The 21,482-nt window shown below is 42.5% G+C and overlaps 1 protein-coding gene across 1 annotated transcript; it reads right to left on the bottom strand.

The window, feature by feature from the left end:
• Positions 1 to 12,880: 12,880 nt before the first annotated feature.
• MED18 (mediator complex subunit 18) lies at positions 12,881 to 19,329 on the bottom strand. The gene is made up of 3 exons (XM_007522428.3): positions 19,176 to 19,329; positions 16,285 to 16,426; positions 12,881 to 14,178 (listed from the first exon to the last, which is right to left on the bottom strand). Exons 2-3 carry the CDS (start codon positions 16,355 to 16,357, stop codon positions 13,625 to 13,627), a joined length of 627 nt encoding a protein of 208 aa, XP_007522490.1. The 5' UTR covers positions 16,358 to 16,426; positions 19,176 to 19,329; the 3' UTR covers positions 12,881 to 13,624.
• Between the last annotated feature and the right edge of the window lie 2,153 nt (positions 19,330 to 21,482).

Here is a 21,482-nt window from a genome sequence, read left to right as displayed (position 1 = left end):
GTGGCCAGGTTCTCACACATAGTAAAGTGTGTGCTCTAACAGGTGAGTTATCTTCCAGTCTACACTTACTCCCTTTGCACAGATAAGGAAGCTGAAATTCAGAGGAATTACTAATTGATACCCACTAGGTAGTGCTGGAGGCAGGATATAAACCTGGATCTACCTTGACCAAAGTTCATTCTCTTAGATGCTAAGCTAGTTATTTCTATTAAATGGCCCTTTCTTTCCAAGGGTCATATGAATGGAATGGGACATTAAATGAGATGTCTGCAATGCAGGAAGTCAAAACCATGGCTTGTGAATTGGGCAAGCATGTCTGTGTCAGAATTAGCTGTCACTTTTGGAATGTTAGCTATTTAGTGACACAGCTCTTGTACTAATGTTTAAATGGATATCCAGTTCAACTGAATGTGATTCAACAACTACATGCTGAATGCCTACTATGTGCCAGGAATAGTCAGAATAATACAGGTAATAAGAGAAGTCCCTAAGTACTGGGCTAGAGGTTGTCTTGATGACTGACACATTATTTAGGCAGGCTCAATCCCCTGCACTACCATAAGCCATAAGCCAGAGCTGAGCAGTACTCTGGTTAAAAAAAAAAAAAAGAAGAAGAAGAAGAAGAATTAGGGTAGGGAGATAACTCAATGTTTATGCAAAAGACTTTGATGTCTGAAGCTCTAAGGTCCCAGGTTCAACTCCTAGCACTACCACTTTGTAGAAATGAGCAGTGATCTAGTAAAAAGTAAAAATACACACAAAAACCAAGGTCATACTACTGACAATTAGAAACTGTAGGTAACATTAAAATACTTACCAAACTCTGAGCATCAGTCATGTACCAAATACTAAATGAATTGATAAATGATCATATCAAAAATATTGAAAGCGTGAGATTTTGTTGAACAATTTTAGGTGTATTATCTCTTTTCTTAAAGATTGGTTCTATTTCACGTGAGAGAGAATTTCATGAGGCAGAGAGAAAGAGATATTGGATCACTATTCTGGCATATGTGTTACATGTTGGATGGAGAAGCTCATGTATGCAAGTCCAGTGCTCTGCCAGTTGAGCTAGTTCCCTGCCTGTTGTATTATTTTATTTATTTATTTATTTATTTATTTATTTATTTATTTATTTATTTATGTTTGTTTACTGAATAGAGACTAAAAGAAATCAAGAAGGAAGGAGGATAAAGAGAGGGAGAGAGAAAGAGAGATGCAAACAGCACTGATTGACTGCTTGCGAAGTTTGCCGCCTACATTTGGGGGCTAGGGGCTTACGCCCAGGTCCTTGCACATTGTAACACGTGCACTCAATTGGGTGTGCTACTGCTCCACTGCAGTATTATATATTTGATAGGACAGAGAGAACTTGGGAGGGGAGGGGAGATAGATAGGGAGAGAGGAAGACAGACACCTGCAGACCTGCTTCACCACTTGTGAAGCGTCTGGTTGCAGGTTAGGAAAAGGGCCTCAACCTGGGTACTATGGGCACTTACCCAGGTGCGCCACCACCTGGCTCCTTCCTTTTTAATCTTTATGTTCATTCAAATGCTAATAAAGTGTTGTAAATAAGTAAGTAAACAAACAAATAAATAAATAAACACAAACATCTCAGGAGATAGCATAGTGGTAGAGCGCCCAACTTGCACACACGAGGCTCACAACTCTGATCCCAGGCAGCACTTATGTCTGAGTAATGTTGTGGTTCTTTCCACCTCTTTCTTCTCTCTCTCTCTCTCTTAAAGAATTATTTATTTACTTACTTATTTATTTTTTGACCACAGCACTGCTCAGCTCTGGCTTATGGTGGTGTGTGGGATTAAACCCGCGACTTTGGAGCCTCAGGCACAAGAGTCTCTTCACATAACCATTATGCTGTCTACCCTACCCTTGTTCTCTTTTCTTTCTTTCTTTCTTTCTTTCTTTCTTTCTTTCTTTCTTTCTTCCTTTTTTTCTTTCTTTCTTCTTTCTCTTTTAGAATTTTTAAAAAATTATATATTTTATTTGATAGGGCAAAGGGAAATTGAGAGGGACGGGGAATAGAGAGGGAGAGAGAAAGAGTAAGACCTGCAATGCTGCTTCACCACTTGTGAACCATTCCCCCTGCAGGTGGGACTGGGTGCTCGAACCTTTAGGTATGCACACTGTGACATGCATTTAACCAGGTTCTTCATCGCTGGGCCCCCTCTATCTCTTTATTCCCTCTCCTGTTAATAAAGAAACACATTTTTAAAAACATACAAATATCACTTTTTATAGATGAGAAAACTAAGCATCAGAGATTTTTGCCTAAGGTACTAGAGCTTCCAAAGAGAAGAGACAGCATTCAAACCCATTGTGCCTGACATCAGAACTTGGGTTCTAGACCATCACCTCATGCTATGGTAATATGGAGAATCAAGTTGTCAAACAGACAGAGGAATATGGTATGAGCTGCTTATTCAAGTACATATCTAAAGGGGAAAATAAATATTAGTGTTTTAAAAACTCTCCAGGGAAATAAACAGGGAAAAAAACACATAATGGTCAGATAATTAGAACCTAGTTAACTCCTAAAACAGATTGCCAACCCCAAATATCTATACTGTTCTTTCCTATTAGCCAATTCTGCGTAAATTTGCCTCTAGAACTATCTTTAAATATGATTAGTAACTAAAGCTTAGACATTTTGGTATCAAGATGTTGTAGCTCCTTTAATTCTTGCTTCACATCTTTGTGGGGAATGAAAAGATACAATTTCACAAAGGTCAATATTAAAAAAAAAATAGTGACCTCATTAAAGATGAGATGACAACAAGGGCAACAAAAGGGAATAAATAAATAAATAAATAAATATTTTTTAAAAAGATGAGATGCGAGCCTTGCTGTGTTCAGTAAACTAGAAGGAAAAATATCCTCTGCTGGGGAGTCGGGTGGTAATGCAGTGGGTTAAGCGCAGAAGCACAAGGGCAGGCGTAAGGATCCTGGTTCCCAGGCTCCCCACCTGCAGGGGAGTCGCTTCATAGGCGGTGAAGCAGGTCTGCAGGTGTCTATCTTTCTTTCCTCCTCTCTGTCTTCCCCTCCTCTCTCCATTTCTCTCTGTCTTATCCAACAACGGCGACAACAACAATAATAACTACAAAAAAAAAAAAGGGCAAAAAAAAGGGAAAATAAATAAATATATACATGTGAAAAAAAAAAGTGTGGTCCAGGAAGTGGCACAGTGGATAAAGCATTAGACTCTCAAGCATGAGGTCCTGAGTTCAATCCTCGGCAGCACATGTACCAGAGTGATATCTGGTTCTTTCTCTTTCTCCTCCTATCTTTCTCAATAATAAATAAAATATTTTTTTAAAAAAGTATTAGAGTGAGAAAATAGCTTATTTTGATAAAACACTGCTTTCCCATGCATGCAATCCAGATTTGAGCTCAGCCCACACCATACTAGAGGAAGTTTCAATGCTGTCATGTCTTCTCTCTGATTCTCTGTCTTTATCTAAAAAGAAGAAAGAAAAGGAAACAAATAGGAGAAGGAGTGGGAGTAGTATCAGCAGATACGGTCTACTAAAACTAACAGGTAAAGATAAAGAAAATTAAGAAATCTGCATAGCAGGAGAAATACAAAATAAATTCGTAAGATGCCAGGAGGAACATTTTATGATGACAGCTCAGCTCCAGATGTAGGTAACTATCCACATTGGAGCAGTATGACTTAAAAGAGAACTTTTTCCATTGTGCAATGTTTTCAGAAAGGAATACAAATACAACTACCAGTGTACAGCCCCAAAATGCAACAACCCCTAACTCAGAGGAGGGGGCAAAATCCTTATATTTGTGAAGTTTACTATTCTCTTGGTCTCCTGTAACTTAAATACTGATATAAAGTCAATAATTTTATGTTACATGAGAAAGGACTAAGAGTAGAAAGACAACAAAGATGTTTGCACACGTAAACAAAACATATATCTTTTTTGTTAAAATACTTTTTAGGGGGTTGGGCAGTAGCACAGTGCACTTCCCTCAAACACTATATATACTCAACTAACTACACAAAAGAAAAAAGATATATCTCCAAATCTCTTCTGACAGCATCAGCATTACTGTCACCCTTTGATAATCTTTAGAGGAAACACTGTATAGGGGCCAGGTGGTGGTTCACCTGGTTAAGTGCACATGCTACAATGCACAAGGACCTGGGTTCAAGTCCCCAGTCTCTCTACCTATAGGGGAAAAGCTTCACAAGTGGTGAAGCAGGGCTGCAGGTGTCTCTGTCTCTCTCCCTATCTCCCCCTCCCCTTTCATCTTCTCTCTGTCTCTATCCTATAATAAGTAAATAAAATAATTAAGAAAAAGAAACAATGTATAAAAGTACATATATATATATATATATATATATATGGACAATTATTGTCCCTATGACAAATTTTATTAGAATCATGAAACAAGTAACTTCAGTAAAACTTAAGGTTAACTTAGAACACACTCAAACACTAGGTCTATTTCCTCCCTAACTTGAGGCCAGACCCCATAAACCTAATACCAGTTTGAATACAACAATGCTTTAACAACTGGGAGAAATTCTTTTTTTATATATATATTTTTTATTTTATTTATTTATTCCCTTTTGTTGCCCTTGTTGTTTTAGTTATTGTTGTTGTCATCGTTGTTGGACAGGACAGAGAGAAACGGAGAGAGGAGGGGAAGACAGAGAGGGGGAGAGAAAGATAGACACCTGCAGACCTGCTTCACCGCCTGTGAAGCGACTCCCCTGCAGGTGGGGAGCCGGGGTTCGAACCGGGATCCTTATGCTGGTCCTTGTGCTTTGCGCCACCTGCGCTTAACCCGCTGCGCTACAGCCCAACTCCCAACTGGGAGAAATTCTAAGCTCTTCAGATAAAGGACTATAAGAGCTGGATAAGGGCAAGAGATTGATTTACTTAATGATGACTTTTTAAAATCAATAACAAGCCACCCCATCATCCAGGGCCCTAGTAGGGAATCCTTGGATTACCCCGTAAACAATATGGGCCCCTCCACCGACATTGGTCACTTCCATCAAGAACATCACAAGTCCTCTTGCAGGCCTCTCCAGGACCTTGCCCTCACTATGAAGTAGCAATGGTAGGGACTGCCCCACTCTCCAAAGGGAGGCTGGGTCAGCCTACCATGCCACTTGAAGACTGGTTGTGAAATGAATGCAGCCTAGTATGTTCCTGACTGTAACCATGAACTTCGAATTCAGACTAACAGGGACTCAGAAGTTACACAAGGTTCTGTGCTAAATATGAATATATATGGGTCTGAATTCTGACTGATGGGGTAAACAGTTAATTGTATATTTTCTTCAGGTTTGGGAGCTACTCTCTGCCCTAATCCAGCTTTCTAGCCCTGTTCTCAACTCTGACACCATCTTCCCAGGCACTATTTTTAGTCCACCTGCATATTAGCTATCAAGCTCAGGCAAAAATTACTAGTCATGGGCCTCTTGGAACATACCTAAAATAGACTTCCCAGCTTATTTCCACCCTAAGATTCCTAATTTCTTCTTCTCTTTTTAAAAAATATTTATTTTTAAAGTTTGTATTATCTTTATTTGGATAGAGATAGAAATTGAGAGAGAAGCTAGACAGATACCTACAGCACTGCTTCATCACTTGTAAAGCTTTTCCCCTACAGGTGGGGACTGGGGGCTTGAACCTGGGTCCTTGCACATTGTAACATGTGCACTTAACCAGGTATGGCACCACCTGCCGCCTCTTTTTTTAACCAGAGTACTGTTCAGCTCTGGCTTATGGTGGTGCGGGGAATTGAATCTGAGACTTTGAAGCTAGCCTCAGGCATGAGAGTCACTTTGCATAACCATTATGCTATCTACCCCCACCCCTAATTTCATCTTCTCTATTTCTAATTTTTAGTTCCTGTTTATTAAACATTTTGTCCTGCTTTATATCTTACTGCCTTTCAGCCATCAAGTTGCAGATACTAAGATTTCATCCTGTATTTCCTGGGCAGACAACTTCACCAATGTGTATGGAAGTCTTATCTCTCCAGAGCCCTACCACACTAGGAAAAGACAGAAACAGGCTGGAGGTGTGGATCCACCTGCCAATGCTCATGTCTAGCAGAGAAGCAACTACAGAATTCAGAACTCCCGCCTTGTGTACCCCAAGAAATAATTTTGTTCCAAACTCCTAGAGAAGTAAGTAGTAGGGAAGTTTCTAATGAAAGGGATAGGACACAGAACTCTGGGGCTAGAAACTGTAAGGAATTATAACCGTATTGTCTTATAATCTTATAAACCAATATTAACTTATGAATAAAAAATAAGCAAAGCCTTAGAAATAAGTATTAATAAGCAAAGTCTTGGAAGCCAGGCAATGGCTCACCTGGAAGAAAAAAAAAGAAACAAGAACATAAAGGGAAACCACAATGTAAAATTTGGACTGGGTTTGGTGTACTGCACCACAACAAGGGCCCGGGGGAAGGAAGGTAGACAAGGGGCTGTAGGGGAAGGGAGACTTTGGGGTCCTGATGTGTGATGGTAGAAAACTGTCTAAGTTAGGGGTGAGAGAGTTTTGCAGACACCTATCACGGTGAGAAGTTTTACTCATGTGTCAGCAACTGTACTATAAAAATATGACAATAAGTATTAAGTAAATCTTTATAAAAAAACGAACACTCTAAGTCTTAAAATCAATTTATGCCAGAGGCTAGGTGGTGTACCCAGTTAAGTGCACAAGTTTAAGCCCCCAGTCCTCACCTGCAAGGGAAAGGCTTCATTGGCAGTTAAGCCGTGCTGGAGGTGTCTGTCTCTTGCCCTCTCTACCCTTCTCAATTTCTCTCTGTTCTATCAATAAAATGAAGTTAAATTTTTTAATCAATTTAGGTTACTACGAACTGTTAACATTTAAAAATCCATAAAGTTGGGGGCCAAGCGGTGGTGCACCTGTTTAAGCATGCACATTACATTGCACAAGGACCCAGGTTCAAGTCTCTGGTCTCAGCCAGCAGGGGGAAAGCTTCACAGGTGGTGGAGCAGGGCTGCAGGTGTCTCTCTGCCTCTCTCCCTTTCTATCTCTTCCTCCCCTCTCAATTTCTCTCTGTCTTTAGCCAATAATAAATATATAAATTAATTTTAAAAAATCCATAAAGTCAGGGGCCAGGCAGTAGTGCACTGAGTTAAGCACACAAGCATCCTGGTTTGATTCCCCCAGCCCCTGGCTCCCCACCTGCTTTGCAAGCAGTGAAGCAGGTCTGCCGGTGTCTATCTTTCTCTCTCCCTCTCTGTCTTCCCCTCCTCTCTCAATTTCTCTTTGTCCTATCCAACAACAGCAACAACAACAAAAATGGAAAAAATATGGCTTCCAGGAAGAGTGGATTCATGGTGCAGCAGGCACCAAGCCCCAGCTAGAGTCCTGCATATAAACAAACAAACAAAAAACAGTCCCCACCTGTAGGAGGAAAGCTTTGCAAGTGGTGAAACAATGTTGCAGGTGTCTGTCTCTCCCTCTGTATCACCCCCTTTCCTCTAGATTTCTGGCTGTCTCTATCCAATAAATAAAATAAAGATAAATTTTTAAAAAATCCATCGTCAAATGAAAAATAGAAAAATTCAAGGGAACTAATCTCAACTGCTCTAATTCTACCTTTTGGTTTCTGTTCATTAACTATTTTGTCTCAACTTAAGTCATGTTACCCTCCAGACATCAAGCTACAGATGCTATCACGACTCCATCCTAACTTCTCTGGGCAGACGACCTCACTAGTATGTCCTGGACCCTCGCATCTCCAGAGCTCTAGTCCACTAGGGAGAGATTGAAACAGGCTGGGGTATAGATCAACCTGGCAACGCCCATGCTCAGTGGAGAAGCAATCACAGAAGTCAGAACTCCTACCTTCTTTCTGCTCCCCAAAACCAACCTTGATCCATGCTCCCAGAGGGAGAGAAGTGATAGGATGAAGGTAAGAGGGCTCGGAATTCCAGCTCCATCAGCACCCAGAGAGAGAGAGAGAAGGAAAAGGAGAGGGACATATGGAAATATTTATGTTGTAATGAGCAACAAAATTTATCCTAAGGGTTAACCAGAGTGGTTCGGGAGGTGGCACAGTGGATAAAGCATTTGGACTCTCAAGCATGATGTCCTGAGTTCAGTCTCTGGCAGAACATGTACCAGAGTGGTATCTGGTTCTTTCTCTCCTCCTATCTTTCTCATAAATAAATAAATATTAAAAAGGGAGGGCAGGTGGTGGTACACCTGGTTAAGCACACACATTACAGTGTGCAAGGACCTGGGTTCAAGCCCCTGGTCCCCACCTGTAGAGGAAAAGCTTCATGAATGGTGAAGCAGGGCTGCAGGTGTCTGTCTCTTTCCCTCTCTAGCACTCCTTTCCTTCTTGATTTCTGGCTGTCTCTGTCAAATAAATAACGGTAATAAAAAAAGAAACTATGAAACTGTTTTAAAAAATATTTATTTATTTATCAATGAGGAAGACAGAAGGAGAGAGAAAGAACCAGACATCACTTTGGCACATGTGCTGTCAGGGATCGAACTCAGGACCTCATGCTTGAGAGTCCGTTTTATCACTGCGCCACCTCCCAGGCCACTGTGAAATTGTTTTTTTTTTTTAATTTATTTTTTATATTTATATATTTATTTTCCCTTTTGTTGCCCTTGTTTAACATTGTTGTGGTTATTATTGTTGTTGTTGTTGGATAGGACAGAGAGAAATGGAGAGAGGAGGGGAAGACAGAGAGGGGGAAAGACAGACACCTGCAGACCTACTTCACTGCTTGTGAAGCGTCTCCCCTGCAGGTGGGGAGCGGAAGGCTCGAACTGGGTTCCTCAAACCAGTGCTAGCGCTTTGCGCCACATGCGCTTAACCCGCTGCGCCACCACCCGACTTCCGAAACTGTTTTATTTTTTAAAGAGATAATCATAGATGCCAACAAAGATTTAATTTAAAGCACGAGAGCTACAGAATTTAAAAATATTTTTTATTTATTTATTACTGGAGAGAGAGAGAGAGAGAAACCAAGAGGAAAGGGGAGATGGAGAGGGAGAAAGAGCATTGCAGCCCTGCTTCAGCACTTGTGCAGGTGGGGACCAGGGGCTTAAACCCAGGTCCTTGCACGTTGGCATGTGAGCTCAACCAGGTGTGCCACTGCCCAGCCCCAACTACTTGAAATTTTAACAACTTGTGGGAAAAAAATTTTTTTTTTGTCTTAGAAGTAAAATCAATAGTGATCTAACATAGGACCTCACACATAAAAGTCCTGTACTCTATCCATTATGCCAACATGTGCTACTTTCATGAAAGGTAAAAATTATCTCTATCAAAATTAAACTAGAAACTGCTGGGGCTGGGGAGATAGTGTAATGGTGGTACAAAGAGACTTTCATGCCTGAGGCCCCAGGGTCCCAAATTCAATCCCGAGAACCACCATAACTCAGAGTTAAGCCGTTCTCTGAAAACCAAAGAAACAAAAAACACTAAACTAAAAACTGGGCTTATTTATTTATTTAGCCTTAAGTGATGTTAAATTCATTTAAAGTTAGTAGGAGGGAGTCGGGTGGTAGCGCAGCGGGTTGGGCGCACTTGGCGCGAAGCTCAAGGACCAGTTTAGGGATCCTCACTGGAGCCCCAGGCTCCGCCTGCAGGAAAGTCACTTCACAAGCGGCAAAGCAGGTCTGCAGGTGTCTATCTTTCCCTCCTCCTCTCTGTCTTTCCCTCCTCTCTCTCTCCGTTTCTCTCTGTCCTATCCAACAACGATGACATAAATAGCAACAATAATAATAACCACGGCAACCTTCGACAGCAAGAGCAACAAAAGGGAAAAAAATAATAGCTTCTAGGAGCAGTGGATTCGTGGTGCAGCCACCAAGCCCTCGCAATAACCCTGGAGGCAAAAAGAGAGAGAGAGAGAGAAAGTTAGTAGGATAATGAAGAATCCGAATTACATATAATTAATTCTTTATAGTCTTTATTATAAAACAAGGTCAGGGGGATCGGGCGGTAGCGAAGCGGGTTAAGTATACATGGTGCGAAGCACAAGGACCAGTGTAAGGATCCCGGTTTGAGCCCCCGGGGCTCATTGTCATTGTCAACAACAATTGTCATTGTCATTGTCAACAACGACATCATCATCAACAATAATAATTATAACTACGATAAAAACCAAGTGCGATAAAAGGGAAAAAAATAGCCTCCAGGAGCAGAGGATTCGTGGTGCAGGCACCAAGCCCCAGCAATAACCCTGGAGACAAAAATAAACAAACAAGGTCAGTCTTTATTCTTTTATTAAATTTTTAAAAAATATTTATTTATCCCCTTTTGTTGCCCTTGTTTTTTTTTATTGTTGTTGTTATTGATGTCGTTGTTGTTGAGGACTGAGAGAAATGGAGAGAAGGGAAGACAGAGAGGGAGAAAGATAGACACCTGCTTCACCACCTGTGAAGCGACTCCCCTGCATGTAGGGGGGGGCACTCGACCAGGATTCTTACTCCGGTCCTTGCGCTTCGCGCAACACCTGCACTTAACCCACCGCGCTACCGCCTGACTCCGTCTTTCCGTCTTTATTCTTTTTTAAAAAATATTTTTGGCTATTTTATTTATTTATTTTAAATATTTATTTATTCCCTTTTGTTGTCCTTGTTTTATTGTTGTAGTTATTATTATTGTTGTTGAATAGGTCAGAGAGAAATGGAGAGAGGAGGGGAAGACAGGGAGGAAGATAGACCAGGATCCCTACGAATTTTTTTTAACTTTTTTTTTAAAAAAGATTTTATTTATTTATTGATTAGAAAGATAGGAGAGTGAAAGAACCAGACATCACTCTGGTACATGTGCTGCCGGGGCTTGAACCCAGGATCTCACGCTTGAGTCAAGCTCTTTATCCATCTACCTCCCGGACCACTCCCTACGAATTTTTAAGAAAATATTTATTTATTCCCTTTTGTTGCCCTTGTTGTTTTCTCATTGTTGTAGTTATTGTTGTCATTGTTGGATAGGACAGAGAGAAATGGAGAGGAGGGGAAGACAAAGAGGGGGAGAGAAAGACACCTGCAGACCTGCCTCACAGCTTGTGAAGCGACTCCCCCTGCTGGTGGGGAGATGGGGGCTCGAACCTGGATCCCTACACCTGTCCTTGCATTTGGCGCCACCTGCGCTTAACCCATTGCGCTACCGCAGGACTCCCAGGAGTATAACTCTACACCGTTCCCACCACCAGAGTTCTGTGTGTCTCCATTCCCTCTATTGGGAACTGCACTGGTCACTTCTTCTTCTTCTAGCGTTTGCCCTTCTTCCGTAGCCAGTCAACAGCGTCAGGTTGAAAGCTGTCAGGAGCTGCTTGTTGCTGGCTTTGAAAGTGACTGGGATCCATGTGGATTCAGTCGGCTAGGAAGGATCGTCAGTTTCCCCAATGAATGGGTACTCACGGGATGCACCACGAGAAGGTCGATCCAATGCACTGGTCACTGATATGGGTTGACTATTATTTCTAGAACTATCTATCAATTTAATTTTTGCCTATTTTTCTCTTGTTTTAAAATATTATTATTGGATAGACAGAAATTGGGAAGGGATGAGGAAATAGAGAGGGAGAAAGACTAAGAGACACCTGCAGCCCTGCTTTACCACTTGTGAAGCTTTCCCCCTGCGGATGAGGACCAGGGGCTTGAACCTGGGTCCTTGCTGTGTGTTTAACCAGGTGCATCACCACCTGGTTCTTTGCCCATTTTTAAAATGGTCCTGCCTTCTCTTCCTTTCTAAGTCATATCTACAACTTTTACTTCCAAATGTCTTTCCTTTTTTTCCTCTTTACTCCTTGGGTACTGATGGAATTGGGTTTTTAATATTTTATTTATTCATTTACTGGATAGAGACAAGAGAAACCTCTGAGGTGGAAGGAGGAAGATAGGGAGAGACACCTGTAGCACTGCTTTACCACTTGTGAAGCTTCCCTTCGCCAGTAGGGACAAGGGGCTTGAACCCAGGTCCTAGATTATAATATATATTTTTTAATATTTATACCACCTTCAGTCTTTATTCTATGACCCTTATAGACAAATGACAAAACAAGATATTTTCTAAGTTAGTTTCCCCTTTTTACACAAAACTAGGTCCATGTTACTCTGAGCTTTACATATATATATATATATATATATATATATATATATATATATATATATATATATATTTTTTTTTTTTCTTGACTACCCTGTTCACTTCCTTATACTACACCTTCCCTATCTCCTCCCTTTCGCTTTATGTAGTCCATCTCACTTTTGGTAGCTTTTTTACCACTCTCACCAGTGGTTAAGGACCAAGAAAATAGCAACTTTTTTTTGCCTCCAGGGTTATCGCTGGGGCTCAGTGCCTGCACTACGAATCCACTGCTCCTGGAAGCCATTTTTTCCCCTTTTGTTGCCCTTGTCATCATTGATTTTATTGTTATTGCTGTTGTTGTTGGATAGGACAGAGAAAAATCAAGAGAGGTGAAGACAGAGAGGGGGAGAGAAAGACAGACACCTGCAGACCTACTTCACCGCTTGTGAAGCAACCTCCCTGCAGGTGGGGAGCCGGGGGCTTGAACCAGGAACCTTTGGCTGGTCCTTGAGCTTTGTGCCATGTGCTTTTAACCCAATGCACTACCACCCAGCCCCCACTTATATATTTTTTGATGAAGCACTGAGTAGTGAACTCAAGACTTTCAGTTTGTGCAGTGACACTGAGAAGCCTCCTGGATCCAATTTCTTCATTGTTTAATTTTATTTATGTTTCTTACCATTTACCAGAGCTGCTCAACTCTGGCTTATGGTGCAGGGGATTGAACCTGAGGCTTTGGAGCCTCAGGCATGACAGTCTGTTTGCATAACCATTATGCTATTTACCCCAGCTTTCTTCATTTTTTTTTATTTAGAGAGAAATACAATATAGCACTATTCCACTAACCATGGAGCTCCTCCTGGTGCTGTACATGTGGTATTAGGGTTCAAATTCAGGACCGAATATAAGGCAAGAAGAATGCTCTAGTGGTCTGGGAGGTGGTGCAGTGGATATGGCATTAGAGTCTCAAGCATAAGGTACCAAGTTCAATCCCAAGAAGCACATGTACCAGAGTGATGTCTGGCTCTTTCCCTCTCCTGTTTCTCATTAATAAATTAATAAAACCTTAAGAAAAAAGAAAGAAAGAAATGTTGTTATATAACTATCTACCAACCCCTACACTGAGTTTTTCACTTACAAAGCTTATCACAAAAGCAAACGTGCAACATGAGAAAAAGAGTACAATAGAACCAACGAAGTTCTCACTGTCCTTCCTGAAAGGAGAATACCTGACTGGCAGACTGTGAAAATGCAGCTTGTTTATGACATTTTAAAAAGTAATTTATTAAAAAAAAAAGTAATTTATTTATTGGATAGACACAAAATTGAGAGGGAAGGGGGAGATAAAGGAGAGAGACAGAGAGACACCTGCAGCACTGCTTCACAACTCATGAAACTTTTCCGCCTGCAGGTGGGGACCAGGTATGTGAACTCAGGTCCTAAAGCACTGTGACATGTGCACTCAACCAGGTGCGTCATCACTTGGCCCCTACTTTTTTTTTTTTAAGCCTCAATGGTAGATAGACTTTCTTAGTCACATGAGCCTTTTGGGATCTATTTTCTCTAAGTGAACTAGAGGTTTCAGCTGCTCAGCAAAGTTCCTCATGTCATCAGAGACCATGTCTTGTCCAGCTGGTGCAACCACACTCAGTTCCACGAGATAGGAGAGTGACAAGGGCTCAGTATTTTCTGTGTTGCCGGGCACCAGAATTCGAAAGATTTTGTACACCATAATCTTCATGATACCCTTACGGAATAGATGTCCCTTGGCAACAAACTCGTGGTCCATGCGGAAGCCCATTTCCATCAGGAAGTCAGTGAGGTTCTCAGATGTTGCAATGTCCACACAGTTTCGCACCAAGGCATGGCGGTTCTTGTCTCCCATTTCTGGTTGCCCCAGGTAGCGCAGATGCCAGGGCACCCCTCCCCTATCCATAGAGCGCCGGGCCCTGAGAACAAATGGACTGGCCTGCTGACCCTTAAGGAGAAATACCATCTCATGGTCAAGGAAAGTCTCAGGTTCCATGTTGTCACACAAACCACGAAGACGATGGATAAGGCTTTCCAAGCTGCGATCTAAAACACTTCCTGCAAAAAAAAAAAAAAAAAAGGAAAAAAAGGCACTACTGAATCCCATCTTTCATTTTGTCAGTAGAATTAGCAAAATATTGGGGGGGAAAAAAAAGACAACTGGGGGGCTAAGTGGGTGGCACATCAGGTTAAGCACACAGAGTGCGAAGCGCAGGGACATGTGCTAGCATCCTGGTTCCAGCCCCCAGCTCCCCACCACCACCAATGACATTAATAACAACAATAATAATAACCACAACAATGATAAAGAAACAAGGGCAGCAAAAGGGGAAAAAATGGCCTCCGAGAGCAGTGGGTTCGGGCACTGAGCCCCAGCAACAACCCTGGAGGCAAAAAAAAAAGGAAGGAAGGAAGGAAGAAAACTGAGGCCAAGAGGTAGCTCACCTGGTAAAGTATAAATTTACCATTACCATGGGTGAGGACTTGAATCAAGTCCCTGGCACCACATGGGAGCATCATACATGGCCTCGTGGGAAGCTTCATGAACAGCAGAATAAAGGATTCATTACTCTAGTCTCTATTTTTCTCTGTTTGCTTCTTTTCTTTTTAAAAATATTTATTTATTCCCTTATGCTGTCCTTGTTTTATTGTTGCAGTTATTATTATTGTTGTTATTGACGTCATCATTGTTGGAAAGGACAGAGAGAAATGGAGAGAGGAGGGGAAGACAGAGAGGGGGAGAGAAAGATAGACACCTGCAGACCTGCTTCACCGCCTGTGAAGCGACTCCCCTGCAGGTGGGGAGCCAGGGGCTCGAACCGGGATCCTTATGCAGGTCCTTGCGCTTTGCGCCATGTGCGCTTAACCCGCTGCGCTACTACCCGACTCCCAAAAATGTGTTATTTTTTAACACCAGAGCACTGCTCAGCTCTGGCTTATGGTGGTGTGAGGGACTGAACCAGGGACTTTGGAGCCTGAAGCATGAAAGTCTCTTTGCATAACCATTATGCTATCTCCCCCACCCTAAAAATATATTTATTATCAATTTTTTGCTTTTTTTTCTCTCTTTTCCTATACAGAGACATCACCAGGGTTTCATGGCTCTGTGATGACTTTTTCAGATACAGACCATGAGGCTGAGAGAAAGTGAAACAGATCATAGCACTGAAGCTTCATTCAACAGTGTGTGTGAGGGAGCCTGGGGGGGGGGGGGGTCAATCCTAAGTCACATATTTGGCAAAGCAGCACACTATCCAAGTGAGATATATTTTTAGGCCCAGTTATTTTTTCCTGCCACCAGGGCTTTGTTTGGGCTTCAAGCCTTAATAGTTATACCCCAAACAATGAACTCTTTTTTTCCTTGTTTCCAGATAAGAGGCATCGAGGGATGAAAAGACAAAGAAAGAAGAGAGACACTAGGGCACTACTACACACCTGTGAAGTTTCCTGTGTATTGTACTCCCATGTGGCGGCCAGGGGCTCACATCCAGGTCTTGGAGCATGATCAAATATGCTCCCTAGCACAGGAGCTAAGTCCTGGTCCTCTTTGCAACATTTTATAGCACAGTATTTGCAACTATATTGCCATTAAAAAGTTGGTATCTGGGAGTCTGCACACATGGCCCAAAGTGCAAGGACCAGCTTAAGGATCCTGGTTTGAGCCCCCGGCTCCTCACCTACAGGAGTGTCACTTCACAAGCAGGTCTGCAGGTGTCTGTCTTCCCTTCCTCTCTACACTTCTCTCTGTCCTATCCAACAACAACATCAATAACAACAACAATAAAACAACAAGGGCAACAAAAGATAAAATAAGTAAATAAATAAATAAAAAGTTGCTATCTACTGGGTACTAAAGAAAACTATACAGGCTGCCTTTGAATTTTTTTGTTGTTATTTTTACTTATTTATTCGATAGAGACAGTCAGAAATTGAGAGGGAAGGTGGTAATAGAGAGGGAGAGAGACAGAGACACCTGCAGCCCTGCTTCACCACTTGCAAAGCAGGTGAGGACCGGGGGCTCAAACCTGGGTCCTTGTACACTGTAACGTGTGCTCAGCCAGGTGTGCCACCACCCAGCGCCCCCCACCCAGGCTGCCTTTGTAAACAGTCATCTTATGGAAGCTGAATAGAAAACAGGTGATCCAAGTCCCCTGGTTCACTTACCCTGCAGTAGGTATTCCATCATATTAATAGTGCCCCCAGTAACAGGCATCATAGTAACTGGAGGTGCCTCCATGGTGTCTGATTAAGTTGAAGACCACAGAACTGGATTCAGAGGCCCAATCAATTGAAAGACAAGGTGCACCTGGAGAAGAGTTACATCCGTTAATATGACAGGTGAAGCTCTGCTTGTCATTAACCTTGACATCCTAAATTTCACTCATCCATTCAAAACTGAGTTACTACTATATATACATATCAGGAAATCTGCTTGAAGGGTTATAATAGCATATTCTTTTAGTTTCAAAGTCTGAAACCTTTAATAGTTGTCTGTGAAAAACAAAAAAAAAAAAAAACATAGCACCAAAGCTCTGTTCAATATGGTGGCTTAAATCTGGGTTGTGCACATGGCAAAGTAATATACTACTCAATGAGCTATTTCACTGGCCCTTTGTAATTTATTTATTTATTTATTTTTAACCAGAGCACCGATCAGCTCTGGCTTAAGGTGGTGTGGGGGACTGAACCTGAGACATCAGAGCCTCAGGCATAACAGTCTGTTTGCATAACCATTATGTTATCTACACCCGCCCTGTAATTTTTTTTTTTTAATTGTCACCAGGATTATTACTGGGCCTCAGTGCCAACCCGATGAATCCCTAACCACTCCCGGTGGCATTTTCTGTTTTTCTGGATAGGGATGGAGAAATTGAGAGGGGAAAGTGGGGAATGGGGGGAGACAGAAAGAGAGAGACACAATCCTGCAGCACTGCTTCACCACTTATGAAGGTGGAAACTGGAGGCCTGCACTTAGGTCCTTATGCATGGTACTGGGTGTACCACCACCCAGCCCTCTCCTCTGCAGTTTTATGTACTTACAATAAATTAAGAGGAGAATGTTAATGCAGTCTCCCACTACCACAAATCACTAAGTCAGGTTTCCTACGTAGGAAAATCACAGGGGTCAGCAAATCTGGATTGCAATGGATAAGACTTATCCTGGGACCCTGCCTTCAATATGGAACAATGGTAGGGACTGCCCCACTCTGAAGGGAGGTTGTGTCAACGTACTCTGCCACTGAAGGAAGATGGGGCCTGAAATGAGTACAGCCTAGAATGGTCCGAGCTATGACCACAGAATGTGAGCTCAGACCTACAGGGATAGAGGTTACACAGGCTCCTGTGCTGAATATGGACCCCAGAGCACATCAATGGGGTTTACAGTTGACAATACTTACATACTTTTCCCATATTTGGGAGCTACTCTCATCCCTGATGCAGCTTTCTAGTCTAATTCCCAACTCTGACACCATCTCCCCAGACAATAGCTTTAGCCCACCTGCATGTTAGCTGTTGGGCTCAGGCAAAAATTAGCAAAGTCATGGACCCTTGGAATATACCTAAAGTAGACCAAAATGGAGACCCCAAATCTCATCTGCTATATTCTTTCTTACCTTTAGGTTCCTGATATATTTTTTTAAATTTTTATTTATTTTGCCTTTTGTTGCCCTTGTTTTACGTGGTCATTATTATTGTTGTTATTTATGTCATTGTTTTTGGACAGGACAGAAAGAAATAGAGACAGGAGGGGAAGACAGAGAGGGGAAGAGAAAGATAAGACACCTGCAGACCTGCTTCACCACCTATGAAGCGACTCCCCTGCAGGTGGGGAGGCGGGGAGGCGGGGGCTCCAACCAGGATCCTTAGCTGGTCCTTGTGCTTTGAGGTTCCTGATTATTGAACAATTTGTTCTGCTTTATATCTTAATGCTTTTCAGCCACCAAGTTGCAGATGCTACCATGATGCCAACCTGACTTCCCTGGGCAGACAGCCTGACCAATGTACCCTGGACCCCCACCTCTCCAGAGACCTATCGCACTAGGAAAAAACAGAAACAGGCTGGGGGTATGGGTCGACCTGGCAACGCCCATGTCCAGCGGAGAAGCAGCTACAGAACGCAGACCTTCTACACCCCATAAAGATCTTTGGTCCAAACTTCCAGAGGGAATAAAGAATAGGAAAGCTTAGGTGCCGGGTGGTGGCGCACCTGGTTGAGCAAACATGTTACAGGATGCAAGGACCTGGGTTAGAGACCCCAGCCCCCACCTGCATGGGGAAAGTGGTGAATAGTGCTGTAGGTGTCTCTCTGTCTCTCTCCCTATCTTCCCCATCCTCTCAACTTCTGGCTGTCTCTATCCAATAAGCAAATAAAGATGAAAAAGAATAGGAAAGCCTCCAATGGAAGGGATGGGATGCAGAACTCTGGTGGTGGGAATTGTACCTCTCTTATCCTACGGTCTTGTCGATTATTACTATATCAATAAAAGAGAAAAGAAAAGAAAAGACTCATCCTGGGGAAAATAGGGCAAGGCAGGGCAGGGAAGACAGCACAATGGTTATGCCAAAAAAAAAAAAAGTTCTTTATTTTAAGGCTCCAAGGTCCCAAGTTCAATCTCCAGAATCACCTTTAAGTCAGAGCTGAGTAGTGCTCTGGTAAAATAAAGAAGAACAAAAGGGGCAACAAAAGGGAATAAATAAAATATTTGTTAAAAAAACGAAAAACAATAATAAATTGGGAAAATGATAATTTAAAACACACTCTCTACCAGGGAATTAACTCAGGAACTCAAGCACAGTAACACCACTGAGTAGTTTCCAAGGGTCAATCTCTTTGTTTGAAAGAGAGCGAAAAGCAGAGAGGCAAAGGCATAACACTGCTTCACCACTGAGGGAGTTCCTGTGTGGTCCTGGGGACGCTGGGCTTCCCTGGAATCATGCTCTCTATCCACTGAGCCAAGAGTCTCAACCCAAACACGCCAAAACCAAGCCACGCGGAAACACGAACTTTTATGAAAATTTAGAAGCTAAATCGATCATAAGACAAGCCCACTTACACCAAGAAACTTGCGCGCATATCCTCTTCCAACAAAGTGGAAAACTACATCCACCACAGCATTTCCGAACTTCTGCAAGCAACAACCTGCCCCTAACTAGGAAGACCCCTAGATCTCGTAGCCACACCTCCTCGTCCCATTTCCCGGAAGACCGGAAGACCGCACAAACTGACGTCACCGCACGGCGACGTAAGGGTGCCGAGAAGGCTAAAAAACTTTGTTGCCTGGCAAACAGAGGCGCATGCGCAAGGCACGTTGTTGCAATAGAAAACGCGAGTCCTTTGGGGAGAGTTCCCCCGGGAATTGCCGGGTGGGGGAGGACTGACGTCATTGACTCAGCTCTAGGAAAAAATATTTTTAGGTTGGACGACCTGGAGGTGTTTGTGTAGGCAATCTCTTTCGACTGAGTTGGGAAAGGTACACTGCGAAAGGAAGCTGCAGAGGAAAGAGAAGGGGAGAACGTTATAAAATAGACTTTTTATTGGGTACGTAAAAGTGGAAAGGAAAGACACATCACTACTTTATCGCAGCTCAGAAAAAATTAGAGGAGTTCAGCCCCCGGCTCCCCACCTGCAGGGGAGTCGCTTCACAAGTGGTGAAGCAGGTCTGCAGGTGTCTATCTTTCTCTCCCCCTCTCTGTCTTCCTCTCCTCTCCATTTATCTCTGTCCTATCCAACAATGGCGACATCAATAACAACAATAATAATAACTACAACAATAAAACAAGGGCAACAAAAGGGAATAAATAAATATTTGAAAAATTAAAAGGGCGGAGGGTAGACAGCATAATGGTTATGCAAAGAGGCTCTCCTGAGGTTCCAACATCCCAGGCTCAATCCCCCGCACCACCATAAGCCAGAACTGAACGGTGTTCTGGTAAAAAATAATAATAATAATAATAATAATTAGAAGTTCAAAACACACGTATTTGTTCATTTTTACCGCATGCATTGTATTTAGAAGTTTGTCTGGGAGTCGGGCGGTAGCGCTGCGGATTAAGCGCACTTGGCGTAAAGCGCTAGGACTGGCATAAGGATCCGAGGTGGTGAAGCAGTACTGCAGGTGTCTCTCTCTCTCTATCTCCCCCTTTCTTCTTGATTTCTGGCTGTCTCTATCCAGTAAATAAAGATTTAAAAAAAAAAAGTGAGGTTTTGGATTTGATCCCTCACAGCGTATGTACCAGAGTCTGGTTCTTTCTCTCTCCTCTTTTTTTTTTAACCAGAGCATTACTTAGCTCTGGCTTATGTTGGTGTGGGGGATTGAGCCTAGGACTTTGGAGCTTTGGACATGAGAATTTCTTTGTATAACCATTATGCTATCTACTCCTGCTCTCTGCTATTGACTTTACTTTTTTCCTTATTTTTCCCCAGTGCACTGCTCAACTCTGGCTTTTTGTTGATGCTGAGGACTGAACCTGAGGCCTTTGGAGCTTCAGGCATGAAAATCTTTTTGTACAACCATTATGCTATTTCCCCAACCTTGTTTTACGCTATTGAATGTAGTTTGTGCATATCTCAGCTCTCTGTGTAGCACCTTAAAGGGATGAATTGTCTATTATCATTATAAGCATGTGTCTTAGCTCAGGCTGCTCTTGCAAAATATTACATATTGAGTGACTTATATAAAACAAATTGTGGGTGGGGGTAGATAGTATAATGGTTATTCAAAGAGACTCTCATGTCTGAGGCTTCAAAGTCCCAGGTTAAATAACAAAAACAATAAGAACAACAAAATGGGGAGAAGAATGTCCACTAGAAGCAGTAGATTCATAGTGCAGGCACTGAGCCCCAGGGATAACCCTGGAAGCAAAGATAAATAAATTACTTTTTGGGCTGGGGGAGATAGCATAATGGTTATGCAAAGAGACTCTCCTGCCTGTGCCTGAAGCTCCAAAGTCCCAGGTTCAATCCCGTGCATCACCACAAGCCAGTGCCCGAACAGAGTTTTGTCATATATAGTGCCTTGGATAAAACCTGGCTTCACACATGTAAGTTTGCACCTCCCCAGAAATAATTTCTTTTTTCTTTTTTTACCAGAGCACTTCTTCTTCTAGCATTTGCCCTTCTTCCGTAGCCAGTCAACAGCGTCAGGTTGAGCCTGATGTAAAGTTTCGAGACCTCCTTTGAATCTGGAGAGGTGGCAGTCGTTGACTATGTGGGTCATAGTCTGTCTGGAGCCGCAGGGGCAGTTCGGGTCATCTCTGGCTCCCCAGCGGTGGAACATAGCAGCGCACCGGCCATGGCCTGTTTGATAGCGATTGAGGAGGGCCCAATCATAATGTGCTAGGTCAAAGCCGGGTTGAAGATT

The sequence above is a fragment of the Erinaceus europaeus genome, chromosome 13 (genome assembly GCF_950295315.1).
Source record: "Erinaceus europaeus chromosome 13, mEriEur2.1, whole genome shotgun sequence".
NCBI classification, from domain to species: Eukaryota; Metazoa; Chordata; class Mammalia; order Eulipotyphla; family Erinaceidae; genus Erinaceus; species Erinaceus europaeus.
The sequence above is the reverse complement of the archived record's forward strand: the minus strand, read 5'-3'. Positions and strand labels throughout refer to the sequence as shown.

Bases quoted from the DNA above. Each gene is read 5' to 3' on its own strand.
- MED18 (XM_007522428.3), bottom strand. From the start codon at position 16,357: ATGGAGGCACCTCCAGTTACTATGATGCCTGTTACTGGGGGCACTATT. The intron at 14,179-16,284 runs GTAAGTGAACCA...TTTTTTTTGCAG, and splicing joins GATGGAATACCTACTGCAGG to GAAGTGTTTTAGATCGCAGC.